This window comes from Archocentrus centrarchus, chromosome 16 (genome assembly GCF_007364275.1).
Source record: "Archocentrus centrarchus isolate MPI-CPG fArcCen1 chromosome 16, fArcCen1, whole genome shotgun sequence".
NCBI lineage: Eukaryota > Metazoa > Chordata > Actinopteri > Cichliformes > Cichlidae > Archocentrus > Archocentrus centrarchus.
The window spans coordinates 8,450,949-8,463,410 of NC_044361.1; the positions used below are offsets into that span (position 1 = coordinate 8,450,949).

At 41.4% G+C, this 12,462-nt stretch overlaps 1 protein-coding gene across 1 annotated transcript in view; it reads left to right on the forward strand.

The window, feature by feature from the left end:
* The window catches only part of LOC115794434 (dolichyl-diphosphooligosaccharide--protein glycosyltransferase subunit STT3B-like), an 81,626-nt gene that overhangs the window by 46,230 nt on the left and 22,934 nt on the right, over positions 1 to 12,462 (forward strand). Inside the window, exons 2-5 of the mRNA XM_030749950.1 lie at positions 1,329 to 1,437; positions 4,248 to 4,535; positions 7,195 to 7,260; positions 9,023 to 9,122. Of these exons, the coding sequence (XP_030605810.1) occupies positions 1,329 to 1,437; positions 4,248 to 4,535; positions 7,195 to 7,260; positions 9,023 to 9,122 (563 nt within the window). The remainder of the gene's footprint in view (positions 1 to 1,328; positions 1,438 to 4,247; positions 4,536 to 7,194; positions 7,261 to 9,022; positions 9,123 to 12,462) is intronic.

Consider the following 12,462-nt stretch of genomic DNA (forward strand, 5'->3'; position numbering starts at 1 on the left):
GCTAATTGGGAGTTATATGAAACCAGAGGTGACTGAATTCCTGGCGAGTCACCCACAATGAGTGCTACATGGACCTGCAGGGGGAGTTTTACATATTTTGGAGCCTAAGAGGACGTTGTGCTGTGCGTGTTTTTTAGTTTTCACAAAGTAATGATGATTACATGATTTGATAGCCGTGACTGGAAATGAACCTCATGTCATAAATAATAAGGAATGGGCAGAAATTGGCAAAGATGAGAGGTGTTTTCATTGTAAAATCACATGCAGGGTAAGCAGGAGGAAGTTGGGACACAAAAACAGCACCTCTCTGTTTTAACCCATTTCATTGTCTAATATGTTAAATGGAAGAGAGAGAAACTGGGAATTATCCAACCTTATCAGCTTCATTCCTCCAAGCTCACCGGCTCCTTGCACATTTTAAAACAATGACATCAAACTCGAGTCAGTAGCAGTCCTTATTTCTGCATCATGTTCATACTCAGAGATGATGGCAGTTTCATTGATTCTAAAAACCTATGTAGGTCTACTTTCACCCCTTCAGGGAAATTTATTCAGAATTAGACCTATAAGTAGAATCAATAATTGCATTGTCAGTAAATTCTTATAAATATTCATATTCTTGCCAGTTGACTGTCAATATATTGCACTTGTTTTTTTTTTTTTTTTAGAAATCACTCACTTCCTCTTGCATCTTTCTGTGGTGTGCTTTGCTTTCCCACTGTTTTTCCTCTTGGACAAAGACCCTCCATTTCAAGCACACTCAGCCTGATTGCTGCAGTTTAACCCTATAACATCAAATTATACGTGACACAGTGCATTTCAAATGTCGCGCCATTTTGGGCAACAGTTACCGTAATAACCCTATTCTGGTTGTGAAGTGCCATTTCTCAGCTTTCAGAGACCGTTTGAATTTTCCGATAGGACAAACGTCCGCGCAATTACAGTAATGCAAAGTGTGTTTGATCAGATGCCTAAGCGATGATGCACTGTTCACAGCAGGTAATGGCAGGTAGCAGGTGTATCGCGGTGATCACCGGCTGATCAAACCAAATGGCCTTGTTTGGAACTGAACCAATCAAATCTAAAGAATGGAAAATGCATCTTTCACCATCATATGATTTGTTAAATTTAAAAAAAATAACAAAACAGTGAATTTAGTACCGAATTGCATTCAAAATAAGTAAATGTATTTCAGGAGTTTTTTTTTTTTAAACTCCTTATTACTGGAAGCCAGAATGAAGCTAATTGTCAGTGGGACACGGTCTTCTTCTGTCTCTCTCTAAAGGTGTACGCTAACTGTCCCGTCTTTCTCTGGTTGAATGTTTCAGGTTCAATTACAGATCGACTCACCACCTCACCACAAATGGCTTCTATGAGTTCCTCAACTGGTTTGATGAAAGAGCCTGGTACCCTCTGGGTAGGATAGTAGGGGGCACAGTAAGTATTTTTCTTCTGTGTGTGTGTGGGTGGGTGGGTGTCTGTGTGTGGGTGGGTGGGTGGTTGAGTTGGGGGTGCTCGACTCAGGTTTATTGAGGCATTGTGTGCCCTTTCTGCCTCCACGTCACCTCTTTCTTTGTCCTTATTTCTCAAGAGTCGCGTTATCATGATGAATGTTCTATCATCATCAGCTCACTTTAAACTACACACACACACACACACACACACACACACACACACACACACACACACACACACACACACACACACACACACACACACACACACACACAACTGGATAGTTAAACACCCCCTAGGGGAAGCAGGAAGGTAAGAGGGAGCACTCATAGAAGACACAGAGTAGATCTGTCTTCATAACAGCTAAAGGACAGACACACCGGAGTCACTTTTAACACGTCATTACACTACACTACATCTCTGAAAGCTCGACTCCTCCTCTTATGTATATTTATAACGTATGTATAATCTCTCTGCATGGGTTATGGGCTAATCTGTTCCCCAGAGTGCACTTTAATACATTCACATTAGCAGAGAAAACAACAGCTTGAATAAGTTTTTGCATGATATGACTACTGAAGCTATATAGTTGGAGTGGTGTGTGTGCAGTCTGTTGAAATACTGAGTGTTAGGGCTTGGCAGTCGTTCCCTTGTGAGATTACCAGTAAGTAATACAATCACAGGTGGGGTTGGTTGGGTGGGTGGTGGAGGGTTACAGTACACCCATTAATTAATGCCATCCATAATGTACACTGTATAACCCAGGAAAGCACAACAGTGTGAGAGACACACTGGGGAGTTATGTGCACATGTTTCTTAAATGAATTGTTTAATCAACATTACAGTTTTTAAATGAGGCTTTAATTGGTAATAATTCTTAAATCAATCTTTCAAAAGAAATGCTAAGCCTTGGAAAGTAGGATGTCAGGAATTGTTTTTTTGTTTTGTTTTTAGTTTTTGTTTTTTTTTGCAGTTTAAAATCTCAAACTGTGGTGACCAGGTCTCAGGCAGATGGAGAAGTGTAAAAATTGGCTATTGACCAAAGTACAGCTCTGTGCAAAAGACTTGAGCCACTCCTTATTTCTTTATTTTGCTTCCAAGGAGCCAGACTTATTTTAAAAATGATCTTGAGCATTAGTTCTCCAGGCTTTTTTTTTTTTTTTTTTAACCCTCATTTTTATTCCAGTTATTGTACCTGACAATTTTCAGAGGAATATCATTTTTTGTTTAAGCCACTTAACACTGACACATGAATCATTGAAGCATAAAAATTCAGGAGATGAACTGGTGTTGTCTACACATAACAGACAACTTAGCAAAGGAGCAATTCCACATAAATGTCAAAGATAACACAGTTTGACAGGCATAAAAGAATTTTGCACCAACAAAGTGATTCTCAGAGAGCTGTTATCCTAAAACTTGGTATACTTGACAATGGTGTGCAACATGTCCTTAAAAAAATTGAGAAACCTGGACAAATGGAGGACACTGGCTGAAATGCAGTCCCAAACCATGACAGACTCTCTGTTTTACAAATTTGACAATATCAGCCAAAAATTTCAAAGTTGGATTCATCTCTCCGTCAGACCTGTTGCCACTGATTTTCAGTTCAGTTCTTGTCATTTGTCATTTCTCTTCCTTACTAATGGCTTCTTTAAAGCCACCCTTCCACTGACACTGTTTCTGATGAGGCTTTGAGCAATGGATGGATCAACTGAAGGGGCACATGCATCTCTCAGGTCTTGTCATTTGTCAATCCCCTTGTCCAGTTTCATAAAATTTTTATGGACATGTGTCAAGTTTTTGGCTAATAGCACTTTGTACCTACAAGAGGATTCTCAAAAATACTTTTTTATGCCTGTCAAACTCTATTGTCTTTAGGATTTTTCATAGATTCAACAAAGAAATGCTAAAAATTATGTATTTTTGCAAGAAGCTGCTAGTAACAAAGATACCATTTAGAATTTCGCAAAAGAACCAACACGGGTTCATCTCAAGTTAGAAGGTTTTTTTTGGTAAATGTTTGAATGTTTCATGGGTAAGTTGCTTGATTTAAAAAAATAAATAAATAAATAAAAGTTTCATAAACCTGGAAGACCTTCAGAGAGCCTGGAGACGTATTGCTCCAAACCACAAATTACAGCAACATCTGTAATTTGAGGGGTTGCTCAAGACTTTTGCACACTATTGTTTATGGATAGAAAATAAAGAGAAGCAGCATAGTTCCCCTTTAGCCGCAGAAGGTACCAAACTGCAAGCAATGGTACAAGAATCTGAGTCTGTAGGCCTTTATGTGGACTTTCTTTAGTTTTGTTTGCCTCTGCTTTGATGGCATCCTCAGTTTAGAGAGAGATCAATACAAAAATAATCAATAAAAATACAGGTAGAAAGTAATGTTTTTTTGTTTTTGTTTTTTTGGCAGATACACAGTTACTGGATCATTTTGTGTGTAGGAAATTTGTTGGCTTTAGCACTTTGGTTTACAGTGTGTGGTAAAAGCATGTTTTCTGTCCACTAACTCTGAGGCCAGAGCAGATGTGTAGTGTGTGTTTGTTTTTTTGGGGGGGGGGGTGAGCGTCCGCTGTTCTTTGTCTGTGTTGGTGTCATTTTTCAGTGCTGCCGTGTTAATATTGGGGCTCTTCTAACATCAAATACATATTAGATTATAGAGACATGAAAAATTACCCCTTTTTTTTTTATATATACTTGACACATTGAATGAATTGAGGGAAAAAAAACTTATTTTTAAAATTATTATAGTATAAGTAAATTTTGGTCCTCTCTTCTTCCAGGTGTACCCAGGCCTCATGGTTACAGCAGGCCTCATCCATTATGTGCTCAACCTGCTGCACATTACTGTCCACATACGGGACGTGTGCGTGTTCCTGGCCCCGGTGTTCAGCGGCCTGACCTCCATTTCCACCTTTCTGCTCACGAGGGAGCTGTGGAACCAGGGGGCGGGACTGCTGGCAGCCTGCTTCATCGCCATCGTCCCTGGCTACATCTCCCGCTCCGTGGCTGGCTCCTTTGACAACGAAGGCATTGCCATCTTCGCCCTGCAGTTCACCTACTACCTCTGGGTATGCCTGAATATGCTACTTCAGCCTTGCTATAGTCTTATCACTCAGACAGGGAATAATTAGATGGTGAGGCTTTGAAGCACAACTTATGTCTTTTTATTTAAAGCTGCAGTAATCAGTATTCTCATATTAACAATGAACCAAAAGACATGTGGTGCTGCTGCCCAGATTACTAATTAACACCCAACACTCTCAGCACTGACCTAGCCTCATGATCTGATTGAAGTGCATTTGATTCATGCTTCATTATGAAGCCTGATATAGTGGGGGTTGTTTGTTCCCTGTGACAAATCTGATCCTTCAAAGGCAAAGTGGCTGCAGTACTGGTTGTTAGGAGCAGCTGACTAGAAATGCGCCAGTTTTTGAGCTGCTGTTGCTGTTAGCTGAGTGACAACCACTTTCATGTTATAGCTGCACTGATCTCATTTGCACTAGTTGCTGTTTTTGCCACATTTTCTCTGGCACATGCAGAAGAACATTATAAGCCTCCTTTTCTTGTTCTGCCAACAGCAGCTGTGAATGGCATGGTTTTTCCAAATGAAGAGCAGCTGTTGATAGGCTGAAATGGAACAATAAACCTGAGAGATGGTGATGTGATTCAGAGGTCTAGCAGGGTCACTCAACCCGAGAGGAAAGATATAGTTTGGCATAAACTAGTCTTAAACTTTTTTTTTTGCATTTTTGGCCACAGCGGCTTTTTCCCGGCAGTGGAGAGAGACAGGAAATGGGGAAAAGATACAGGGGAAGACATGTGGGCAAATTGGCGACGGGCCGGGACTCGAACCCGCGCCGCCCGCACCGCAACGGCATATGTATGTGGTCGCCGGCTTCACCACCCAGGCGCCCTAGTCTTAAAAAAAGCTCTGATAAATTTAATGCTACCTGCCTAATGCCAAACAGTAGATCAGGCAAAATTAATAACTAGCCGGTGACCACTTGGGAGCATTTATCAACCAAAAATGTTGCCCTGTGTCTGCTGGATGTGGATTTACAGAAACTATGCTTGCAGATTGCAAACATAGTTGCCCATATAATGTTGTGAAGGAATGTGTTTTCCTCATTACAGACAGGTTCTAGTGTACTTTTACACTTTTTTTATTCCTCAGTGAAGTTATGGATCCCTCCCCATCTATCTAGACTTTGATAATTGCTCAAACATCTAAATGGCTGCCAAATGGCAAGACGCGCTTGAAGGACTCACAGGTCTGAACTTGCATGCAAGATAAGCCTGCACATCTCTCTTGGGTCTCGTGACTTGCTCATCTCACTGAAAGACATGATTGTTTTAGAAAACGCCTTAAATAGCAATAACAGAAGGACAAAAAAAAAAGGGGGGGGGGGGGGGGGGCAACTGTCAGAATTTTGGCCTGAGACAGTCGCTTTCAGTCTCTCGCTGCCACAAATAATCTCATGCCAAGTAACCTCAAAGCTGCTCTGTCCTGAAAAAAGTCTGAGCATCACCATTTTTCAACATTTCACCACCAATGTTGGTCCATTAAAGTCAAGCTACTTTCCTTTGAGTTTATTTAATGCCTGCAGTGCCATACAGCCGCTGCGTTCAGTTCACACAGGTGAGCTGTCATGCAGAGTCACGGTTCACAAGTTGCTGTTTGATTTGAATAGATGTCTTCCTGTAACTGAATACAGGATGTTGCCCTTCTAATTATAAAAGCAACTTTTAAAATATAGCTGCCAAGTTAAGGAAACTCTAACCTCATTCACATGTCTGTAGATGGATTGTTGTGCATGATGTATAGAACTGTGGGTTTGTCAATGTTGTGGCAATGTCCAAGTGAAGCCATGAGGCACCTAAAAGTGAGAATGCAATCAGACTGATAAAGACAGCAGTGCTACCTACCTACCACAATGAAAAGAGCTTAAGCATCTTTCTGCTTCTACACATTATTCCTCACACTGGTCCTTAGCGCTTTGTCCACATGGGCATATGGGCAAATGTTATTCTTAGCAAATACCATCATCCATGACATTTCAAGCATGCCACTGAGATTTAAAGGACTCCTTTGTCCCTGTTAAGAAGCCCTGAAGTTGCTGTTAAGTGGTGGAATAGATAGGGAATACTATAACACGGCCTGATTTCTATTTCCTGGATTCAAGCAAGTCTGAAATAATTGCACCATGAATAAATCACATGCATACTTAAGTACACATTCAGGCCTTGGAGGGTTTAGTAGATCTGCTCTAAGTGAAATACAGAATAAGTTCATAGTCCCCAGTGAATGCCCCCCCCCTCTCCCCTTAATCATCATGTTTCCCCACTTATTCACTTGTCCTCAACTTTCATTCTCTCAGATCCACCACATCCCATTGGTTCAACTCCACCATCCGTGCAGCCAATTGCAGCAGCTCCCACCTGAGCCTTCGTTAAGTCAGAGCTCGTTAGCCTTGTTAAGCCCTCATTAGCAGCTGCTGTGTCCTGCTGCGGGGAACTTAAAGATGTGTAGGACACGGTGGTCTGCTTTGTGTGTGGGTCATTAAAGAGGGAAACATGATGAATAATTCAAGCTATCTTGTTGGGCAAGCAGCAAGTCATCGAGGAAAGACACAGCGAGCAGAGCAGCTTACTTAATGAAAGTCGCTGATTTACATTTGACTGTGTGTGTGTGTGTGTGTGGTTAATGCTCTCTGGTGTATACTGCAGGTGAAGTCGGTGAAGACTGGATCTGTTTTCTGGACCATCGGATGCTGCATCTCCTACTTCTATATGGTGAGAACCCACACTCAGACACACACCCTTTGTAATAATTATTTAGTGGTATCACTTGTGTGTAATCTGGCAATAAACCAAACATCAGAGCATGTCAAAGGAAGGAAATCATTCATGTATGTTGTAGGTTTGCAGTTGCAGCACTGAAGGATACTGTGTGTGTGTGTGTGTGTGTGTGTGTGTGTGTGTGTGTGTGTGTGTGTGTGCGCGCGCGTGCACGTGTGTGTGTGCGCGCGTGCACGCATGTGAGAGAGAGAGAAAATGTTTGGCTTAAGGAATACTGTTATATCTTTTGGTAGCAATTTGTCATGCAGTAGTTTTTGAGAAAAACTTTTCCCCCGTTGAAATGAGTTGGAAATCTGCAACAAGCACAAAACCCAGCCAACTTTGGAGCCCAGTGCTGCCATACTGTATCATAGAAATGTGATTCATAGTTAAACTGGGCCACGGGGCTTTGGACTTTATCTGATGTTCGCAGTTTACTTTTACGAAAGAGTCTTTAGGCTAGAGTGAGTTGATTTTTATTTGTGGAAAAAAAAATGTATGTAAACTTCATTCATCTCAGTCGTTTTGATGAACTCTTTTGGCTCCTGTCACCTACCTGGTTAGCTACTCTTATCAAACAGCATTAGGTGCCTTAGCACACTCAGAATTTCCCCAGAAATGACAATATTTAAGTTTGTCATATGGTATATTTGCCATTCATTTTACAATTTGAGCTGTTTCTTAATTTTATCAGTAAACTACAATAGAAAAAAAATTGTGTATTTTGATATACACAAATGTTACGCATAAACCAGTGATGGTTTTGTTTTAGTTGGTGGTTTCATGCTGTCCCTGGAGTGGTCTTTCTCCTGGCTGAAAATAATTGGAAGTTCAACAAATAGCCTGCAGTCCAACTTCAGCATTTGCGGTCTGATGCTCACTTTCAGCACAGTTCCTTAGAGAGAGTGATTCTGACACTTGATAAGGACAGGCCCTGAACCTTAAACTAAAAAGGGAGAGCAACTGGATTGCAGTCACTCTGAAACACTGAAGCAGCCAGAACTGATCATCATGCCCTTCAGACCCTTTTTCAGCAGTTATGATGTCCATCAAACTTTGTTGCACTCGAACCACCGCGAGCCATTTTCATCAGACAAAGGAATGAAAAATATCCTCAAGGGAACCTTTCGCTTAACCTGCCCATCATTCATGTCAGACCGAGATGAATCCACCTTGCACCGTAAACTGTGACACTGCTTCTCTGGCAGCCGCTCACTGCCTGGCAGTTACATGACACTTGGAGACAAATCAGCACAAAGCTTGAAAAGGGTAGTGTGCGTGTATGTGTGTGTCTGCTGTTCTGAGCATGTGTGGATCTGTGCAAATATGTGTGTGCGCTTCTGAGGGTTTGGGTACCAGCAACATAATGTGAATGGCAGTCATAATGCTGCAGCTCATAATGATTTCACAGCTCGCAGGTGGGCTGTGCAGCTTTGCACCCTCCTTCTTATTGCAAAGCGTCTCATTATTGAAGTGAATAACACAGAAAACACAGCCACCCTTTAGGGATTCGTGGGCTGGTTATACTTAAACTCATTATCTACTACAGTTGAAAGCATTGTACAGATTCAGCAGGGATAAGCTAACCATGTACCAGTCTGTTTATGTGTGGAGTGAGACATTTGTGCATGCATAATCTCTAAATTATTCCACCCCTCCATTAATGAAAGCTTTGAATTAATTAAACTGGGCTCATTAAATCCATTGTGTTTGACAGGTTTCAGCTTGGGGCGGTTACGTGTTCATAATCAACTTGATTCCTCTTCATGTGTTCGTCCTGATGCTCATGCAGCGCTTCAGTCGGAGAGTCTACATAGGTGAGACGCGGCATAAACACACACGCTCATTTACATCAATTCAAGGGTGGGAAGCGACAGCTTGAAGGTTTGCAGTTGTGCGCGTTTACTTCATGCTGAATATGGAGACAACGTATAGAGCAGGGTAAGGGTATATTCAGCAGTTATGCACACAGGCCGTTTTCTCTCCTTGAAAAGACTTTAAAGCCCAGCACATATGGGGATGCCACACAGAAGGGTTTGTTCTTCTTTTTCATATCTGTGGTGTATAAGTACCGTTACTGGTAATTAACGCCATCCATTAGCAATTGATGTTCAGTTTACACAAATCCCCCAGAGGAGGGGAGAAAGCAGCCGTGATAAAAGTAAAAGATGAAGTGGAAATGCAGGCAAGGAAAAAATGGAAGGAAAGAAAGATTAAAGCTGTCTTCCCTTCAAAGAGCTTGCATCGTCACACACTCTGACCTCGCCTCACTGATCACAAATCATGCCCTGATCCCAGCTCACGGCCGTCCGCCAATGCCACATCATCATGCCATTGTTTCAGAGTCAACTCAATAGTGCATACATAGTGCGTAGTTCATAATTGTGTGGAAATAACATGTCAGTACATAAAGACTAACTGGTGAGGGTAATTTGGTGGGAAAGCTGTGAAGTATGGAATCAAAGAAGTGCCTGGACAAGAAGAGAAAAAGAAAACTGAAAGGAAGAGATGAGGCGGGGTGGCTGTTGGGTTCTGCATCCTCCAATAGGATTATTGGCAGAATGAATAATTTAACATTGAGCTTCCTCCCGTGGTCTCCTACCTCCTTCATCCTCCTCCCCTCACCTCCCGCGTCTGTGTCTCTCTGAAGACCAGCACCGTACATTCTGCTTGCAGCAACACAGTAATTGAGTTAGTTCAAAGCTGTAATAGCTCACTGTGTTCTGTGATGCATACCTTGTACTGTGATTCGGAGTCCAGTCAGTGGCCTGCTGTCACACCTCACACCCCGCTTGCTCCATCTTTCCTGTCTTACAAAGCAGAAATACCACAATGAACTGAAGCTGAAATTTCTATATCAACAGTGTGTCCTCTGGAGCAGAATAGAAACCCCCTCAGAATCTTCTTTTCTCTAACAGGCTCAGTTTGGCTTTTTGACTCCCAGTACTGCTCTGAGTCGGCATATTGCTCAGCATTGAGAGAGCAGGTATCATGTGTCTCCTGCTGGCACACTTTATCAGAGTAGGAGTGTGTGCCAGTGCCACTGCATATATTGATCTTTTATTTATTTTATTTGATGATCGAGTGAATAATGCAGATATCTCTAATTAGCCATCAAAGTGGTCACATACAGTTTTCCAAAAAGAAAAGCATGCTTGCTTTAGGTCAGAAATATAATTAATGGTTTTTGAAGCTGTCGGATGTTATTTTTGTTATCGTCACTAACAGAGATTAAGTGTGCTGATTCCAAACCCCTTAGTTCATACGTGGTCTTAAAGAAGCCATTTTGGCTCCTTTATCTTTAAGGTCTCTCCCTTCCTAAAAGCCTGTTGGCCATATTATGAAAGCACACCAAGTGATTGTGAGCTGTGCTGTTTATACATAGTGGTTATGCTTTGACCATGAATATGCTACTATGCTTTCTTAAGTGAAAAATTAAACAACATGATACATGCTTTGTGACAATAAGTAACAGAGCAATAATAAGCTGCCTATGGAGTTCATGGACTTCAACTGTACCTTCCTGGACTAAGCCAGTGAACTCAGAGTGGTAGGATATGGACCCTTTTGCCACGTGATGCAGGTTCTGGTTATAGCGGCCCTCCGGTTCGAATGAATACAACTGCCAGCTGCAGTCCAAGATGGACGAGTGTGGCTTCTGGAGAAGCTGTTAAATGATATCAAGAACTGCCACAACAGCAGCGTGAGGGCTGGAGCTCACTGATATGCAGCAACTAAATTTCCAAAATAAGAACAAAGTAACACTTTGACTAGTCCACTAGTAAATTATTGGCAAATACAAAAAAAAACAGTGCTGAAATTATAAACTTGGCCAGCCATTAATATACCTGTGCAGCCCACCCCCCAAGTAAAGTCTGTGTGGCGTAAACACTGACCATGAACCATTGAGATAAACACCCAGGATAACTGAGAAACTCAGAAAACTGTCAGTTTTGGTCTTTTCATTGAGTCTTTATCAAATGGATACAGAAATTTTAACTGTCACACAGTCTTTGATTCCATGTTGAACAGTGCTGTTATCTTTGAGATGGATGTGCTCAGAGAAGACCTTCCCAACAGTTTCAGTGAAAGTAGCTGCACCTCAGCTCACTGCAACTATTGGAGCAAAAAACATTTGCATTAACTCAGTCAGTATACATTAAGTGTAGCTCTGTAATTCATTAAATAGAGCTGTTATCAAATATGATTTCAGCAGCCTTGTTCCGAGGTCTCTTTATGTGAAGCTTAATATGTTCACTTTTAATCAACATCAGAATCTTAAAAGTGCCTCTCGATATGATGCAATCCACTCCCAGCAGTTACAGCTTTGAAAAACACACTATAGTGTTGAATCTAATTTATGTAACAATATCATTTTCACAAAGGATTTATTTCAAGTCTAATTCTGTTTGATCACAGTGGACTGTACGGGTATATCAATGTTTCAACTCAGTGTATCAGTGCTGCTGCAGCAAGGTGTTTCCTTACATTAATTTACCAGAGCAGTTTGTGAATCTGATCAGGGCAGCATCAGAAATCTTTATTTCCAATTTCCTCAATCGTAATAATGTTACCATCATCAGAATACAGCCACAAAGGGAGACTGATTGAGTCAGCGACCAGACAAGCTGTGCTGCTTTTACATGGAAATGAACCGGTCTGCTTTGTGGGCCCACATGAGGGTCATCTCTAGAGGACTGCCAGAGGAGGAAGAGAGGAAATATACATATTCTGATTGGATAGTTGGATATTTGAACTTTTTCTCCCTCTTTATTCCTTCAAGTGTGTCAAAGCAGCTCTAGAAATTTCAGAGCATGTCTTAATCTTTTTTTTTTTTCCCTTTTCACAGTGAGACGCTTTTTTGGTGCAATAGCAATAATAATCATGTCAGCTTATGAAGACAGCAGTGGAATCCAACCACATCCCCCCAAAACCCCCACCCCCCCCTTAGATGTGCTCTTTTGATGCTTCAGTGGAAATTGAATCCTTGCAATTGTTACAGAGTGACAGCCACATTATCATCTTTTCATGTGGCATGGAACAATTAAATAACAATAATACTGTTTAAATACATCAGCTGCTTAAAGCAACACTGTAGCACTTAAAATCAAATCACTGCAAGGAACCACTGACTTCTAACTTGTCGTTTCAGTTTGG